Here is an 18,806-nt window from a genome sequence, read left to right on the forward strand (position 1 = left end):
GATACTGAAAGAGGAGGAGTTGTGAGGAGGGCAGCCGTTAAAGGCGAGCCTGGTTGCTTTGATCCCAGTGCGTTTTTAGCCTCCGAGCTGCTCGCTTTGCTACGGATTCTGTCTTGAAGCGCCCACCTCATCCTTATCCAAATGGTAAGAGAAACATTGCGGTCTTTAGGTGGGGGGGAGGGATTGCATACGACTGCGCGATCATCACGGTACTCGTGCGGGCTTTTATTGTATTTAATTTTTTTTATTTTTATTTTATTTAATTAATTTGTGAACCGTAACGTCAGGCGGTGCAGAGATTGAGGCGGGCTGGATCCCGCCGAACGGCTCCCTGGGTCAAGACCGCTATCTGGGCACGGGGAGCTGCATTCTGAGATTATCATCGCCCCCGTTACGCAACATAATTACATTTTAATGGTCTGTTGTCAGAATGTCCGAGTGTCGCTGGTTTCCTGGTCCGCTTGCAGTTAAGATGGTGGCGTTTTCCCGCATTTCCTCCGCACCACCGCGCTCCGCCACGCCTGTGATGAATGCGATCGTCGCTTAAAAAAAAAAAAAACTAACAAAAAAAACCCAACCTTCACAGACTGCAGCGTTTTGTCGCCGTTCAGTCGTCAATCACGCTGCAAGTTGTGCGGTGCAACGTTCGTGTTGTTGAGCGCCCTCGACTGTGTGTAACTTAGCCAGCCACGGCCCTGCCCTCTGATAACGGTTTACCGCCAAATCCACATCCATTCATTCCGTATGGCGACTGGGGGCGCCGTGGACCGAGCGAACGTGGCTCGGTTCTATCAATGGCGCGAGCAGTCGGGCCGCACCGCCAACACTCGCTTGTGGGTTAAAATGGCGAGCAGCCCCCGAGCTCGCCCAGCCAGCAGTGTAACCGTGTTACACCGTTACACTGTCACTGTAACGCTGTAACACTGTATACAGTGACATTACAGCGCCGTCAGTGCGAGAATTGGGTGGCGCTGAAAAGACGGATGTCGTGTTTTATTTTGTAATTAGTTTTTTTTTTTTTTTTTTTTTTTTTTTTTCCATCGGGTTTATCGGCGTCGGGATGAAAGTGGGGCGCGTGTCGCGTTGAGCCTCGCTCATTTATTAATGTATTCATTTTTATTTTTTTTGCAGGCTGACCAGCTGACAGAGGAGCAGATTGCCGGTAAGACCTGGAGCATTGATCACCGCAGTGCTCGCGCCCTGCTCGCCGCCTCGCGGCTGGATCTTCCCTCCTATTGGATCTATACTTTTGCCTTTTAAGGCGCTCCCGGCTCGCTCGCGCCCTGCGGCTCATAAAGCAGGAATGAATGAAAGCGCTGTTGCTTCCTGGCTCCGCAGTGTGGAAGGACTTCCTCATGGAAAACGCAGCGTTTTTCATGGGCGGCCACGCAATAGATGATGTAATGTGGAAGGCCGGTCGCGAGCCCTCGCCTCTTTTTTTTTCTCTCTCTCTTTTTTTTTTTTTTACACCGCGCTATTGTCCACGCGTCCTTTCCTCTGGGCGTGTTCTCTGATTGGACTGTTTAATATACAATCAAAAGGACGACGTGAGGGTTTTTCTTCGTCATGCTGGTGAAAAGCCAGTTATGTAAATCATGCAGGAAGTTGTCACGAGGCCTTATTGCCAGTATGCGTTGAAGGAGCCAATCATAGGACGTTAATGTGTCTGCAACATGGCAGAAACAGCTGATCAGTGTGCTGCTGCAGGCTGCTGACCGGCTTTAGTTAAAAACATTATACACTCTGCATTGTGACAGGTTTAGTGCTGTTTATTCTTTTAGAGTGGGCTGTAACTGCACAGTTGCACCCCCCCACCCCCACCCCCACCCCCCAGTGCATGCAGGGCTCTGCTGGCCCTGCCCTGTGTGTTTGACCCTGTAAATGGCCGGGCAGGTTGTGCGTTTTTATGATGTTGACAAGCTGCTCTCCGCCACCACACATTGCCCATTGGCCTCATCACACTTAATGAGTGTGTCATCATTCCTCATCCCTCATGGCTCCACTCAGACACACACACACACACACACACACTCTGGTCAGTGGCCGCTGATGTGGCCGCCGTCTGTATTTATACCCTCAGCAGCGGTGCTTGTTGTGCTGGAAGTTTTGAAGTACAACACCAGCGTGTGCCGAGCACCTGCAGAGTTCAGTGAGATAAGATGATGTGGCTCCTCGAGCGCCGGTGTTTGCTTTGCAACCAGTCATGCGGCGCTGCTCCACCTGCTGCTCCACCTGCTGCTCTTTGCAAAGAGGCCCATCCAGTTTCCTTCTCGCCCTCCATTCAGAGTTCAAGGAGGCGTTCTCACTCTTTGACAAGGACGGCGACGGCACCATCACCACCAAAGAGCTGGGCACCGTCATGCGCTCTCTGGGCCAGAACCCCACAGAGGCGGAGCTGCAGGACATGATCAACGAAGTGGACGCCGACGGTGAGGCCCGACGGCGCCGCCCACGCAGCCACGCGGCCCCCCCCCCCACTGAGACCACGTCCTGACCGCTTGCTCTTGTTGTGTTTTGAACCAGGAAATGGAACGATAGACTTCCCAGAGTTCCTCACCATGATGGCCAGAAAGATGAAGGACACAGACAGCGAGGAGGAGATTAGAGAAGCGTTCCGCGTCTTCGACAAGGTAAGACGTGGCTCGCCTCCCCGCGCCGTCACCGCCCACCCCGTGCACCTCTGCCCCGTCCACTAACTCCGCCCACCCGCCGGTGTCAGGATGGCAACGGATACATCAGTGCCGCCGAGCTGCGTCACGTGATGACGAACCTGGGGGAGAAGCTGACCGACGAGGAGGTGGACGAGATGATCAGAGAAGCAGACATTGACGGAGACGGCCAGGTCAACTACGAAGGTGAGTCCGGCAGGCGTCCCCGCTCGCTGCAAGTCCGGCCCATCGCGCACGTGCTGAGTTGCAACATTATTTTCTTTTCTTTTTCTCGCCCTTCTCCCTGCAGAGTTTGTACAAATGATGACAGCGAAGTGAAGGCCTTGTACAGATTTCTTATATAAATAATTTGCCTTTTTTTTTTCTTTGTGTAATTTATCTGTAAAATCTTATTAATCCCTCTCCGTCCCTGCCCTTACTGCTGTCCAAAGGAACTGCATGTAAACTGCATAGGCTCTTGTCCCCCATGCCCCCCCCCTTCTGTTGCTGTCATGGTGTTTTGGAGTGACAAAATGGTCATACAACCGGAAGCCTGCGGAGGCGCCGAGGAGCCAGACCACGTGGAACCTTGCCGTCTCGTGCGCTCAGGGCCCTCCGTGCACGGCCGCATCGGAAACCTGTCGGCCGGTTGTCGCTCGGCAACGCTGTTGGCATGAGAACGATGTAGAGGAGTTGAAACTCTGCATGGACTATGGACAAAGTATATGTGGATATCTCAGCATTGCACTACTGCAAAAAAAAATGACACGGGTGTATCTCCTCGGTACTCGTACAAACTCTTTTGTATCTGCTGTTCTATCTGCCAGGAAGTGACTAATCTTACCATGCTTTTTAATGTTTTACTCACGACTTTTACTTTCTTATTTTCTTTCTTTTTTTTTCTTTTAATGGCCTCTGGTCATGCCTCAAATAATCCATTCCAAGTTGTATATTTTTGTTTTCCAATAAAATTTACAATCTACCCGGATTTGAAAATTGTCTTTTCTCAGTAATCAACCTTTGAGTTTGCATACTTTAATCTTTTTTCTTTTCTTTTTTTTTTAATAATTCCCTTTTTGTATTGAGGACGAGATGCTCCTTTTTATTTAATTTGGATAGAACCCCACCCCCCACGCCCCCAGTCCCCTGTGTTGCTTAGATTGCATTTAAAATGTTTGAAGTTTGCCCCTTGTTGAACCCCAGCAGCACTGAGGAGCATCAGCCAATGCCTCTTAATGTTCACATAAGCTCAAATCTGTAGCGTCATTAAAATAAAAGCACTGAGTGGGATCAAAGGTTTCTGTTGTGAAGTGCACACAATGGTACTCAGCTGCGGCTTAGCCCGGTACCGTTGGCCTCCCTTTCTGATGTCATCGGCCGTGTGCTGCCTGCCACTGTTGGCGCAGCGCTGCGTGGAAGCCGCATCGTCTTATTTGGCTCATGCCCCGCCCCCCCCCCCCCACCCCACCACCACCACCACCATCTGATGAGGTTCAGATTCTGAGCAAACGTCTGAAATCCATGATGTAAATAGAGGTGTACCTGTTCTCTTTGTTGATTTCTGAGTTTGTTACAGTAGCTTGCAGAGATACAAAGTTTGTTATTTTGATGAATGACAAAATAAAGCTCTATTGTGGACCTCTACTCTGCCTCCAGTCTGCTTCCTACCAGCGCTGTGCTTTGTCACCCAAGCAAAGGTGAAACTTTGAAGATGGCAGTCGGGGTGTGTGTGTGGTGGTTGGTTGGGGGGGGGGGCGCTTCTGTTGCACTTGCGTATCCTCCAGTGGTCTTTGTGGAGACTGTGCAGTGTGGAGCGCTGCTGTTGGTGTCCTTTGTGTTTAATAATCTGCAGCATGCGGGTCAAAAATAATTGGATTCACGCGGAACAAAAAGGAACAGTGCGGCCCACAGCAATTTGAGCTGTGAACTGATGACACAAGTGCTTCTCATCGTGTCAAAAGCAATTATCACCAGTGGCAAAGCTGCGGTGGAGGCGCCGCGATGATCTGCTTAAGAAAAGCTGTGAACTACACAACACTTGCAAACTGCAGTCCCTCCTGTCAGTGGAGGTGGCTGTGCAGGACAACCGTGTGTGTGTGTGTGTGTGTGTGTGTGTGTGTCCTCCCGGGTCACATGAGACTTCCTTGACAGCCGTGTAAACAGGAATTGTTGGCTCCTTTGAAGCGTGCGTCTCGTAGCCGAGGAACACAGCGGTGTTGCACTTAGGAGTCGTTTGTGCGTGTGTGTGTTTGCAGGCTTGGTGACGACAACACACTCTGGCTCAGCGTATCACACAGGAGATATATCAAGAATGTCTTCCAGTGATACCGTATCCCAACATATGACCGATACATGTGATCAATTGATGGGGTGTGTTGGTCGCTCTGCCTGAGAGGAACTACCATGTGTGTCACATTGTTGCTGTAGTTTGATGCTACGTGGAAGTCCTTCCAACAGGGCCTTTGCTCGGTAACGCTGTGGAGTTTTTGAAATGTTTTTTCTTCCCCCTGCATGCAGCATCAGAAAGGAAGCGTCGCCTCGGTTCAACATGTGAAAGAAATCCCAGTGATGTAGAAACAAGGCAAAAGGCAAAAACCCAGGATCAGGACGACACACTCTGGCTCATCTTTATTCGTATCGTAAGCAAATAAGGAAAGGATAGGAAAGGAAGGACAATTAAACCTTCCAATTTGCACAATTCTTCCTTTTGACCTTTTTGAAGGTGTGTTATAGATTATGGAGAATGAAGCAGAACTGGTATGAACCAGGTGAGCACACAATGCACGTTCAACGCACCTCGGCTTACGTTCGTCCAAACTGGCTGTGGAGTCTAAATTTAGCCCCCCCAACCAGGCCGGCTCCTTGAAAAATTGATCGCTGCTGGAGTTGCTGCTATAGTAACGGCTTCAAGGAGGTACCGGAGATCAGGTGTCACCGGACCTGTGGCGCAGCGGCGGGCCGATAACCAGGAGAACAGTGTGGTGGCGTGGGGCACCGCATGAAAACAAAACAAAAAGCAATCAGAGACAAAGTCCAAGCCATGTCGTGGGCGGGGAACGCAGGAGATAAGGTAAGCCCAAAGAAGCGTTGCTAAGGAGATCCTTCACGGGCGCTGCTGTGGACACTCACCAGCACATTGCTGGCAGGAACAGCAGCACTTGACACTCTGGGCTTGGCTCGTGTCCTGTGCTCCTCTTCAGGGTGACGACAAGGTGGACCCGTGTGGCCGGGGCAGTTGGTGGCGGAGAACACTGAAAGTAGGTGTTGCTACAAGTGGACCATTAGTGAGCTCCTGTGTATGTTGTCACTGTAAAGTTTATTTTCTGTTTAAGCTCAGCAGTATTTCCCCAGAGTCTGCTATAAAAATACATTTCTATAAACTCCCACTGGAGAGGAGAGTCCAGTCCTCTTGCTAGCACGTGCAGCCGTTGTAATAACAGACAGGAATCATTAGTAATCAGTTGATCTTAATGTGGTTCCCCCTGCCAGGCTCATTCAGCCCTGAGCTGCCTGTCCTTCTCCAACACACCCTGCACCTTTAACACTGGTCAGTTGTGTTAGCAGTTGCAGTCGTCTCAGCGTTGCTTCTGTGAGTGAGTTGAGAGGGTTGTGTGCTGCGGCCACAGCTCAGCACCAAGCCCTGTCACTTCCACTCTGTTGTTGATTGGATGGACGGAGTCTTTGCATCGGCTCGAGATGTAAAGCGTTCCCAATAATATTGAAGCAGCTGTAAAGGATGAAGGCGTGTGAGAGATGTCTTGGTGCCAGTCAAGCAGCCAGAGAGCAGATCCAAGGACCGCCATCACATATAATAATTAGACTGCAACGTCAGGAAGAACAAACAGCAACAGTTTCTCTTGTCAACAACTATTAAAAGCATGGATAAATATATATTGGGTATGCTATAAAACAGTTATTGCGACACAAATACTGTATATAGTGGCATCTAAGATAATACCCTCTGTCATTACAGTGCAAAGAAACACTTTTTGAACTTTGAATCCAAGTTTTGTTTATGAACTGATTTGAAATTTGCTGTTTTATAATTAGTTTCTCATAGAAAAGTGGAACTATAGAACTTTATCAATCAAGAAGTGAACTGGAAAAGCGGACCAAAACAAAAGCAATCTAGTGAAGTGTCGTCCTTTCACCAGGACACGCCTGCCCCTGGCCACTACCACATCCGTGATTTCCTGGAAGAAGCTGAACTGAACCCCGTGAAGAAGACCTATGGCTTCAGAGGCGTAGGCAGAAGAGCTCCAACCCTGGGGCGGCAGAGGGCCGATGTGCTCCTACCAGCGGCACGCGACTCCTCCCCCCAGGCTCCGTCCATCTGCCAGCCATCTCACTTCTTCAGGAACTGTCCACGGCCTGACGTGGTGACCCTGGGTGTCAGGGACAAGGTGGGATCCAGGACCAGATGATTGAACATGACTGGTTCTGGGACTGGTTCTGTAAGGAGTGGTACCAGTCCAGTGCAAGTCAAGAGTTTCCGCCAGTCCGCCCACTACTACCCTTGCATCTCATTTCATTTCTTGGGAATAGTTTCTCAGCAACAGAGCGCTTTTATTTTGTTGTTTTGCTGTGTTTTCATTGGGGGGCTAGCAGGAACCGTTGACGACCGTTTGTTGATGGTTGCAGAATACTCTGAGCCGTCGACTGCCGGGCCAACCTTCAAACTTTTCTAAAGGATGAGTCACTTTCACTTCTACAATAATATTTAAAAATAGCAGAAGTCCCCTGCGTACTTTGCGGTACATGATGTAATACCCTATCTGAAAATACATTTACTCACCAGTCATCACCATCAGGTACGCAGACATTTTCTGATGGGGCAACCACTCCATAACGCAGTGGGTTTATTCAGTCACAATCCGCCTGCAACGGTTCTCAAGCTCTGAAGCTCGACCCTCACTGTGATCAATTCATTCAACTCGAGGCAGGTTTTACAGTGGTTCAGTGGCCAGGACCATGCATAGCAGTATTGCTGAAGGTTGACTGGATCCAGAACTTTGTGGTGTGGAGTTCTGCCTGTGTGGGTTCTGTCTGGGTCCAAAGACATGCACAGGAGGTGAACGGTACCTTTGACTGTTAGCTGGGTGTGTCTGTGAGTGTGAGTTTTGGCCCAGGCTAAAGCCGAGCTTCACTGCAGGGTGGCTGCCGTATCCTGCAACCCTGAGTGCAAACACACAGTTTTTAGTTGATGGATGTGTAGAAGAGTCGGCTTCTTTCTTTCAGAATCTCCTGATTGTCACAAACATTTGACTTTCCTTTCTGTGTTATCCCCACCAGCATATACACACCTCGCCGTGCGACTACAACCTGACTTCCAAACCAGTGGAGAAGACTCCTTGCAGGTAAGCACTCGACCCGTCCTTCTGTGGAGCTCTCCGATCCCAGCGGTGGAGCCGTGGATCAGCTCCCCTTGACCGACTTGTCCTTCCCCGTCTCATCTGCTCATGGCCTGAGAGACGGGGGGTGGGGGGTGGGGGGGTGGAGGAATAACTATGCTCTTCCTCACCATGTTTTTATATACCACACACACACACACACACCCTCCTCTCCCCTTCTTGCAGGCATGTGATGTTTCGCTCGACTGTGCAGCGGATCAGCTTTCCGCCTGTGAGTATCCGCTCACCAAGACTGCTTATTGGGAGCCTTTAGTCTTTCCATTGCCCACTAAGAAAGGCCGCTGTATTACAAGGCACTCAGAGTGGGTTGGGGTAAGCAGTGACGATCATAATCTCTCTTAGTTTCAGGAGATGATTCAGAAATATCAAACAAAAGCTGAGAAGCCCGTGGTCAACAACACTTTGATCGCTAAACGAATGCACAAACAGCGAAAGCCAAGTGTTTGGTAGGACTTGTGGTTCACCTGACCTGTATTTTCAGACACAGTCTATTGTTGGACTGGAAGTATTTCAAACGGATCTGTTTTCATCAGGCGTTAGCGTAAAGATTTTCCCTCACGAGTGTGTACGCGGCGAGCTACACGGGAGCCGGTGGCGGCGAGCTACACACCGGGGGCCGCAGAAAGGTGATCCCACAAGTGGTCTGGTTCTTCAGTATCCGGTTTAAGGAGCCCGCCGCCCGCACTGAGTGGGACGGCCAGTCAGCGCTGCTCAGTACTGCAGAGTGTGGCGGCCCAAGTGGCACGTCCACTCTGCTGTAGCTGTTGGCTACGTGAGCCGCGCTGGCAGCTGCCGCATGTTGACGGAGAAGGAAAGGCGCTAAGAAATCCCGCGGGTGTTATTACCGCCGAGTCGGGAGCGCTTTCCCCGATGTTAGCGGTGTCACAGCCGCTCCCGGACCGACCCGCTGGCAAAGGTTAAGCAGCCACACGAGGTCCCGGGGCGTCGTTGAAGCCAAGCGAAGCAGCCGTCGCCTGGACGGATGACCTGATGGGACGTCAGAAAATGGAACCACCTTCAGTGATTGACGACGGGAAGTCTTTGTCTATCCGAGGCAGTGGGCGGAGCATTAATATCCCGTCCACAGCAGAATCCAGTGGATTGCATGTGGCCTCATTTCAAGGAAAAAAAACAACTTTAGAAAAGCTGCGGATTTGTGGTAACAAAACAACAACGAGATATTCCCCCCCCACTCTCACTCCCCTTCTGATTTGGATCAAGGGGCCACTGTGTGTCCTAGATTTCCAAGGTTGTGCATTTCTGCAGTATCTTCTGCATCTCGTGTCTCCTGCTTTCAGCTTCTCAGAAAGACACTGATCGGCGCTGAGATTAAAACTGCCGTGATTAGAAGCGATTACATAAGACGTCTTCATACTGAAAGAGGAGTGGACTTCCTCTTTCCCTCCAAGCAACACCCAGTGCATGTTCGTCTCTCTCCCCTGGGCCCTGGGAGTTCCTGTTTGGTGGCTGGGTTTTCCCCCACTCGTGGATCCTGAAGCCATTGCAACTTCTTTTCCTCGAAGAATGAATCATCTCGTCTTATTCTGGGCGGTGGTGCAGTGGTTAGCACCGTCACCTCACAGCAAGGAGGCCCTGCTGAGGCCTCTCTGCGTGGAGTCTGCATGTTCTCCCTGTGTCTGCACGGGTTCTCCGGCTTCTTCCCAACGGTCCGAAAACGTGCGCGTGAGAGAAATACGTAGGAGCGCAGAGTGCATCTGTTTCCTCCCGACACGACCACGACGGACCTGCACACCATTTCCATTCCTGGAGAAACACAGTGTGTAAAATGCAGATCGTCAACCATTAATTGGCTGCTTGACGGATGGATTGAGGAGATCCATGAGGGACGACGCACTGAAAGCACGCAGGCACGCCGTCCACTGCGCTCAAACTGAGGACTTGAAGGCAGTGTTTGCTGACCTGGGACGACACCTCGCTCAGAAGGTGCCGGTCGTGATCGTCACCGCGTGCCTCCTGAACTCAACCACGGCGTGAAAACGACGCCCAAATGAGTTGCAAAGTGTCTGCGCTGAAACGGCTCTGTGTGCGAAGGTCCCGCACAGCTTTGCACACGTTGGCGGCCTGCGCCGGTCACCTGTGCCGGTCACCTGCACCGGTTCCCTGCGCCACACCGGCAGACATTTGACAGGGTGCTGTGAGCCACGGCAGGAATGTAGGCCACGTGCTTTGGCTCCAAACGCTCACATTTGTACAAGTGCCCAGCGGCTCCCGTGAAAATGAACCTGCATTAGCACCTCGGGAAGCATCGGCGCACGCGGCTGGCGAGAGCAGCCGGCGGGCGGGGATCGAATGGCACGCGATGCTCAGCAGCCGTCCTCTGGCACAGCGCAGCAGGAGCAAAAGAAGGCTCGCCGTGTCCCACCGCTCACTGCGGAGAGCAGCTGGAAATGAAGGAGGCGGCCTGCGCTCGGGGACAGGGAGACGGTTTAATGTGGCAGCGGGTGGCAGTGCTGTTTCTGCATGACGCCCTGCTGGTGGTGAGCAGGATGTGTGTCAGTGGGTGGGAGGAGAAGTGAAAGCACAGGTGAGAGGTGAGGGGAGTCCGAGCACCGACAGGAAGAGAGAATAGAGGAACGCAGAGACCAGCAGGAGGCGCTAGTGAGAGCAAAACTGATGTCGAACTTTCCAAAACCCACAACAGGATCCAACCTTTCAGCAAAGCAGCTGTAGTTTGATGACAGTGCTTGGTGAATAGGTGAGGATCTTGAGTCAGAATTATAATCACAACTTGCTTTTCAGCTCTTTATTGTCATGGCACAAAATATAATCAAAACAAACAAACAAACAAACAAAAGGATGTTGGATCCGTCCAAGTCCCAAGTTGCAAGCGACCTTGCGCTCATTTTCTGCGCCGCTTCATCTTGCCACAAGGCAGCGCTCTGTCTTGAAGGCAATGCTATTGGTGGTTTCACAGCGCAATGTCCAAACGTCTCACAATGCAATAATGCAAGTGGAATGTGAGGCTGCATCTGACTTGCTGTATTCAGTGGCTCTGCTCTACTGGTACCATGTATTCAAATTTAAATTCAGAATAAAGAAAGAAATACATAGAAATGATGTGGCAGAGTAACGACACAAATCAAGTATTTTAACGTTTGATCAAATTCAGCAGCATTAAAGCTTTTATTTATGATGACCCACTTCCTGTCTGAGACGTGACCCACTTCCTGTTACCGTTGCAAGACACGACATGCAGCAGTGAAATGGTCGGACAGAGAAACACGACATCTCCAAGCTTTGCAACAGTGTGCTCGTCAATAGAAGCTGCTGGGGTTGCAGTTCAGTTTGTTCACATCGAACTGCCAGAAATGAGTTAAAGTTCAATTCAAAATGCTAGGATTCCTGCTGGCTGGAGCCAAGGGAGGTGTTTGTCTCTTGAGTAATTGCTCATTGGTAATCTTGAGTAATTAATCTCTTGGTATTTGTAGTGAATCATTTCTCCAAAGGGGGCGCTGTGGATGAATGGGACAGTTTTTAATGTGGTGTGCTAGCTTGACGGGCCACTTCTACCGTGATCGTCAGAAGGTTTGTCTGATTACCCTGTGAGCTGTCCCCCCCCCCCAGGGCTTCCTTTTCAAATATTTGGTGCGGCTGGCTCCACAAAGACTGACAGACATAACAGCAGCAAAGGTTTCAGCTTGTGAGTCTCCTTTATCATGCGATGATCATGCATCATGCATCATGCATCATGCATCAGGAGAGTTCAACAAATACTTTCAAGTAAAAATATGATATGATATAATACTTTTCCTCTTAGCCTCAAATGTTAAAAAAGTATTTCAGGAAGTTTTAGTTAAATATTTGTCATAAGATATGTTAATACAGAGCCTGCTTTTGCTGACTACATGCAAAGCAGCGCCTTCTTTTCTTGTTTTAAAGTCTTCCAGTGTGAGAAAGTGTGTGCGCAACCACTCTGTTCAAACAACACGCTGGCAGGATGCGACTGAGGGAAAAATCCTCTCTGTGACGGCTGCAGTTGCAGAAAAGAGAGTAACGATAGAAGAGACAACTCTGTAAAAAAGTCAATGAGATGGTGAATTTATGGAGGTAAAATATTGTTTTCCTTTCCTTGGTGACTGGTAGTCTGAAGGTAATGTAACGTGCACTCCATCGCAGCAAGAAGGTTGCGAGTTTGATGCCCAGGCAGAGGTCTCTTTCTGTGGAGTTTCTCATCAGAGCATCGATGCAGACACCAGCAGTGCTGGTTCAACCAGGGAGACCAGGGAGAACAGGGAGACCAGGGAGACCAGGGAGACCAGGAAGACCAGGGAGAACAGGGAGACCAGGGAGAACAGGGAGACCAGGGAGACCAGGGAGACCAGGGAGACCAGGGAGACCAGGGAGAACAGGGAGACCAGGAATACCAGGGAGAACAGGGAGACCAGGGAGACCAGGGAGAACAGGGAGACCAGGGAGAACAGGGAGACCAGGGAGACCAGGGAGAACAGGGAGACCAGGGAGACCAGGGAGACCAGGGAGAACAGGGAGACCAGGGAGACCAGGAAGACCAGGGAGAACAGGAAGACCAGGGAGAACAGGGAGACCAGGGAGACCAGGGACTGAGCTAGCTAAACTCATTTCAACTCATTCAACTGCGCTGTGTGTTTTCACTGCGCCCACTGCAGAGGGAGGGACTCCCTCCGTGTCACTACAACCCTCAGACCGCAGCGGCCAGAGGCATCACTTCCTGCTTCAAGTCCACAGTACCACGACTTCACCGTCTGCTTCCAGTGAGTGGAGTTTCTGTCCAGTTCTACGTCCTGCATTGTGTCAGTAAATAAACCTACATCACGCTGACATGAAGCCAGGATATTAACGTTCTCGTCCTGATGGTTTTGTCTGTCAGGATGTTGCTGAAATGCAACAATGGTCAAAAAAACCACCAAGCAGAGTGTAAAGTTGAACCAATAAGATCTTTCCATGCTTTCTGCCAGTGTGTCTATCTTTACTCTGGCATGGACTGATGGAGTGTGATGCATGAATGTTCTGTGTGTTCCACAGAGCACTCCGGGTCCAGGAGCCTACGAGCCGTGCTGGAATCTCGGGGATCCGCTCAACTCAGGAACAGAGGACGCGTCATTCAGCCTCCTTTTCCGTGCCGGCCCTTAGCGGTCAGCTGATCGTGACGACAAAGCTCCTCGCCAGACACTTAGCCTGCAAAGCATATCTGTATACATTCATTCATTCATTCATTCATTCATTCATCTTCTATACCCGCTTCTTCCTATTCAGGGTCCTGGGGCTCTGCTGGAGCCCCTCCCAGCTGTCTGAGGGTGAAGGCAGGGGGACACCCTGGACCAGTGGTCAGTTCATCACAGGGCCTCATAGAGACACACAACCATTCACACTCACATGCACACCTATGGACAATTTAGAGTCTTCAACTGACCTCACATGCATGTGTTTGGAGTGTGGGAGGAAGCCGGAGAACCCGGAGAGAACCCAGCAGACACAGGGGAGAACCCGGAGAGAACCCAGCAGACACAGGGAGAACCCGGAGAGAACCCAGTAGACACAAGGAGAACCCAAAGAGAACCCAGCAGACACAGGGAGAACCTGGAGAGAACCCAGTAGACACAAGGAGAACCCGGAGAGAACCCAGCAGACATAGGGAGAACCCGGAGAGAACCCAGTAGACACAAGGAGAACCCAAAGAGAACCCAGCAGACACAGGGAGAAGCCAGGCCGGGGCCCCAGAATCCAACCCACGACCTTGTTGCTGTGAGGCGGCAGCGCTAACCACTGTGCAACCGTGTCGCCTATCTGTATATATATATATATATGTATATATATATGTATTGATGTTACAATGTGCAACATAAATCTCATAACAATCTGCAGGAAGTGGGCGGTCTCTTTGCCTTGCACCAACAGCACGCCGAGCTGCACTTGCTGCGCTCAGCTCGCTGCAGTGGCGCCGAGCAGGGAAGCAGAATGATGGGATCCGTAACAGCGGCCACTTCATTCCACTTCAACTGCAGCGTTCCGAGTATTCCCCTCCCCCCCCCGCCCCTCCTCCGTGCTGGCGCTCGGGATGCGCCGCCTTCCCGCTATCTCTGCCCCGCCATGCACTCGGAGCAGGAATGCTGCTCGGCCGTGCATCACATGCGCATAGCTCTGTGTGGCATGCTGCAGATAACACATTGGGTATTAAGGGGCCAAGGCAGTGGCGCACAATAAAAGAGCTATTCTTATCGCTTCCTCCTGCTCCCTCCTGCCACCAACCACACACACCGCTGGTAATGTCCAAAGACGTGTAAAGAACCTACGGCTCCGTCGAGGTTCTGTGTTTCGGTTCTTTCGGGAAGCAGTCCAGTTATTGCACGTGATGAAGGAATCACAACGGTGACAAACACCACCGCTCCTATTGACTCAAAGTCCGACTCGGCTTTGATGCAACACGTTTTCTTTTACTGTGATATCATTTGCATGTGGCTGCAGACATTACGGGGTCGTGCACGATGTTCAACCGTGGTCAGGAAGAAGGTCATTCTCAGCAGGTCCAGGCCTGGTGGCATTCACCTGTGGTGGAGCCTCTCAGCTGTCGTTTGGACAAAGCGGTCAGAATCTCTTCCTCCTCCGGCCCAGTGGAAAAGCTGCCCTACCAGCACCATGAGTAGCGAGAAGCAAGCGGCCCCATGGCCACTGGGGAGTTCTTCCCAGCCACTGTGGCATCTTGCTTGCTCCGGGGGCCCAGTTGCTTCTCTCTGACTGTATAAAGTGCTTTGAGACGCCATTGGTTTAAAGCGCTGTACAAATAAAGTTTTATTATTATTATTATTATGGGCCACACGGTGGCGCAGTGGTCGGCGCTGCCGCCTCACAGCAAGAAGGTTGTGGGTTCGATTCCGGGCCTGGGACCCTTCTGTGTGGAGTTTGCATGTTCTCCCTGTGTCTGCTGGGTTCTCTCCGGGTTCTCCGGGTTCCTCCCACACCCCAAACACATGCATGTGAGGTCAGTTGAAGACTCTAAACTGTCCATAGGTGTGCGTGTGAGTGTGAATGGTTGTGTGTCTCTATGTGGCCCTGCGATGAACTGGCCACTGGTCCAGGGTGTCACCCTGCCTTCACCCTCAGACAGCTGGGAGAGGCTCCAGCAGACCCCCAGGACCCTGAGCTCGGGACTCAGCGGGTATAGAAAATGAATGAATGAATGAATGAATGAATGAATGTATTCTTATTATTCTTATTATTCTTATTATTATTCTTATTATTCTTATTATTCTTATTATTATTCTTATTCTTATTATTCTTATTATTATTATTATTATGGCGGGAAAATGCACCGCGACCACAGAAAACACATGAAGAATATCATGAAGCGTTCTCCGGACCAACGATGAAGCTACCTAAACAGCCGGGCCGTCCCCTCAGCCGTCGGCGCCCAGCAGTGACGTCACCGCGGGAAACAAACCACAGTACGATGATTTGAAGGTGCTGCTTCTCAGACGCTGCGTCTAGAAACCCTGGGGAAATAACCAGCGCTGTCTTCAACTGAACATTGGATTAGCATGTTTGTCGCTAGGAGGGCGCCCAGCTAGGACCACTAGCAGACGGACCTGCTGCCGACAGAACTCTCTTGAGTAGAATTCTATAGAAATGGAAACATAGAATTGTGTGTTGGAAGCAGGACTTGGTGAACAGAAGAGCGCGCTGTGGATTTACGGTTGTACCCAGCATCACTTTTCTCTGTCCAGAGTTCGAAGGTCCACTTCTCCAGTCACGGTCCAGCGCTAGGGACTCTGCAGCAGTTAAACCATTAATATCAATAACAATAGACACCGTTGAACTACTCTACGGCCCAGAGTGACGAATGTTTTGAGCCTTTGTCTCCAGCAAATATTGGACTCGCCGCAAATTAAAACGGTCAACAATTAAACACCATAGGAATGTTAATATTTCCCTAAGTGCAGCGCAGGGGAGGGACTGTTTGTGAAGCAGCTCAGCTCCATATTAACATACCAGGCCCGAGGTCTGAGTAAAGAGTAAAGACAGCCACCCGACGCTCCGCTGCACTCCTCAACTGCCTGTTGACCTTCTGGAGGACCTCAGCATGTGAGAACATGTCAACCTGTCTGACAACAACACGGATGACAGCTGAGCCCAGCCTGGCATTCTCAATGGCCTCAAAGTAATAATGGTAATAATAATAATAATAATAATAATAATAATAATAATAATAATAATAATAATATGACCTGGCCACTTGTCCAGGGTGTCACCCTGCCTTCACCCTCAGACAGCTGGGAGGGGCTCCAGCAGACCCCTGTGACCCTGAATAGGAAGAAGCGGGTATAGAAGATGAATGAATGAATAATAATAATAATAATAATAATAATAATAATAATAATAATAATAATAATAATAATAATAATAATAAAAGCCTTCCTGGCATGCATCAAATTCCCATTTCATTTCCAGGAACTATAAAGAAAACCAACACACGTGTATTTGCTCCAACGACGCCCAATTAAAGGAAACAGCAAAGTCCATTCTTTGTTTTTTCTTGTTATTTTTCCCGGTGGACAAACGTGGCCCAGCTGCGCACGACCACGACGTTGTGGCACATCCAGCCGGCTGCTTTAATCCCCGCCGCTGCTTTTCTTTGGAGGGGGGTGGGAGGCTGTTGGTGGGGGGGGGGGGCGCTCTCCCTTCCCCTGCTGCCACTGCGGAAACAACGGCGCTGGTTCTGCCGACACAAAGACGGGAGGCGATCTCGTTAAGGGGCGGAGCTTTGCAGCCTGCGGCCGCCCAGGAAGGAGTCGTGCGAGTGCCAGCGCTCTGCCCTGTGGTCAAGGCACTGACCCCCCCCCCCCCTCCCCGGAGTTAATCCCTGCCATGGCTCCGCCCCTGCCTGCCCTCCACCCCCCTCCTCCTCTCAGTGATGTGTGCAGCTGATCTCTGACATCTGCCTCATACTGACGACTTAACACCCGCACCTCCCACAGCCTGCCTCCACCACAGGCCCCAGCAGCCAGCCGCTCTCTCGCTGTCAATCAAGCCCCCCCCCCCCCCCCCCACCACACACACACGCAGGCCAGCGGCTCTTTTGCATTTGACAGCGCCGGCTTGCAGACGGATGTGGAACCTCAACCGGATCCTGTTTGTCCAGAACTTTGGATTTACCTTGGAGTCCAGTGGAGTTTAGACCACGCACAAAGAACCTCCACCAAGTAAATGGTATTTTGTAATGTCCAGCACAGTAATGTCCCCCCCCCCCACAAGGTGTGCATGTGACCTTCCAACATCTGATGCTTTGTGATGCTATCAACCCCCCCTGAGAGACTGTTGGAGACATGCTGGACACACGCATGATGTTCTTACCAGTGTTGACATCATGCGTGTGGGCCGCGTCATGTGATGCCCTCTGAAAACGCTACAGGGGGAGTTTTCAAATTCAAACTGCGCTCCCATTGGCTGTCGCTGTGGGATTGGGAAGTCTGTGCAGAGGGATGTGAAGACCACCGCCCACACATGCTGCAAATACATTGTGTTATTTCTGCACTATTTCCTCTCTGGCAAGGGAGGGTGGGTGGGTGGGGGGGGGGGGGGGGGGGGGGTTATGTGAGATTTAAAATGCATGCGATGCCGGCGAGGAGGAAATCCATCATTTGAAGGCCCTGCGAACATCTGGTGTGGAGCGAGAGAAGGTCCGACCGCCGGCCCCAAAGACCACCTCCAGCGTTCAGGGGGCGGTGCTTCATGACGTACAGTCCACCTCTAGAAGGTAGCCTCACGAAAAAACCAACACACACAACCCCCAGCGGAGGTCTGGGTTCACTCGGTTCTTGGCAACCTTACAACAGGGACACCATCCTGCGACTCAGCAGGCACACAGCGGGGGGGTCCAGAGCGCCGCACGTCACGCTGGCCTGCGGCTATTTGCTCGCAAACAGTGGCGCAATCTAATGCGGGGGCGGGACGACTGGCGTTGTTGGAGGTTGAGCCGGGGTTGAAGGTTGCAAACGGTGGAGGACCCCCCAGAAATGGCCTCCCGCTACTGTTTGGGCTTCACTCTCCCAGCATGCCTTGCTGCTGCTGCTGCTGCCGCTGCTGCCACAAGCAGGAAGAGGCGGCAGGTTTAGAGGTGCCCCACCCCCACCCCCCCGCCCTCTTTAAAGACGGGGTCACATTCTCTCTCATCACCACAGCCTCCACTAATGCTTGATGAGCGGCTCGCAGTGGAATCCAGCAGGTGGTGTGACACCCCGAGCAGCCGGCCGGGTCACCAGGTGTCCTTTTACCCCCCCGCCACCCCAAGCCGTTGACAGACGCACCGGAGCAACGTTACGCTTCTATTAAATGACTTTTAAATGTTTAATCGTCTCCAATGACCGCCTGTTAGCGTTTAAGAGGGCAATGGTGCGGCAGCGCTGCGGGCCGCCGGCCAGTCAGGTGAGTCCCAGTGACTGACAGCAACACAGGGGCTGATTACTTCCTGTACTGACTGTCAACGTTTTAGAAATAAAGGTCAGAACAAAGAAGAATAATGAATTACGTAACACGGCAACATGAAGGTTTAAGTCGTGCAGAAGAAAAGCCTTCTCAAATAAAAAGAGGACAGAGGAGGAGGGACGAAGGCAACTCAACAGAAGAGCACCAGCAACACTCAAGCATCCGTCTCAGAACTATGACTTAATAATAATCTCACTAGCACTCGCTGGCCATTTGTTATTTCCTCATCAGTTGTTCAGTTATGTTAAACAATGCAGTGACTGCTGCATGG

General features: G+C 51.1%; 2 protein-coding genes across 2 annotated transcripts; both read left to right on the forward strand.

Moving 5' to 3' along the window:
* On the forward strand, nt 1-3,636 carry calm2a (calmodulin 2a (phosphorylase kinase, delta)). The gene is made up of 6 exons (XM_076047295.1): nt 1-144; nt 1,132-1,162; nt 2,286-2,429; nt 2,524-2,630; nt 2,720-2,855; nt 2,959-3,636. Exons 1-6 carry the CDS (start codon nt 142-144, stop codon nt 2,985-2,987), a joined length of 450 nt encoding a protein of 149 aa, XP_075903410.1. The 5' UTR covers nt 1-141; the 3' UTR covers nt 2,988-3,636.
* A 1,974-nt stretch (nt 3,637-5,610) lies between these two features.
* On the forward strand, nt 5,611-13,241 carry stpg4 (sperm-tail PG-rich repeat containing 4). Its single transcript, XM_076047307.1, has 7 exons — nt 5,611-5,718; nt 5,849-5,905; nt 6,803-7,051; nt 7,941-8,005; nt 8,225-8,270; nt 12,706-12,810; nt 13,082-13,241. Exons 1-7 carry the CDS (start codon nt 5,647-5,649, stop codon nt 13,187-13,189), a joined length of 702 nt encoding a protein of 233 aa, XP_075903422.1. The 5' UTR covers nt 5,611-5,646; the 3' UTR covers nt 13,190-13,241.
* The last annotated feature ends 5,565 nt before the right edge of the window (nt 13,242-18,806 follow it).

The sequence above is a fragment of the Nelusetta ayraudi genome, unplaced genomic scaffold (assembly GCF_046127955.1).
Source record: "Nelusetta ayraudi isolate G7.1 ecotype Tasmania unplaced genomic scaffold, CSIRO-AGI_Nayr_v1 ptg000093l, whole genome shotgun sequence".
Classification (NCBI taxonomy): Eukaryota; Metazoa; Chordata; class Actinopteri; order Tetraodontiformes; family Monacanthidae; genus Nelusetta; species Nelusetta ayraudi.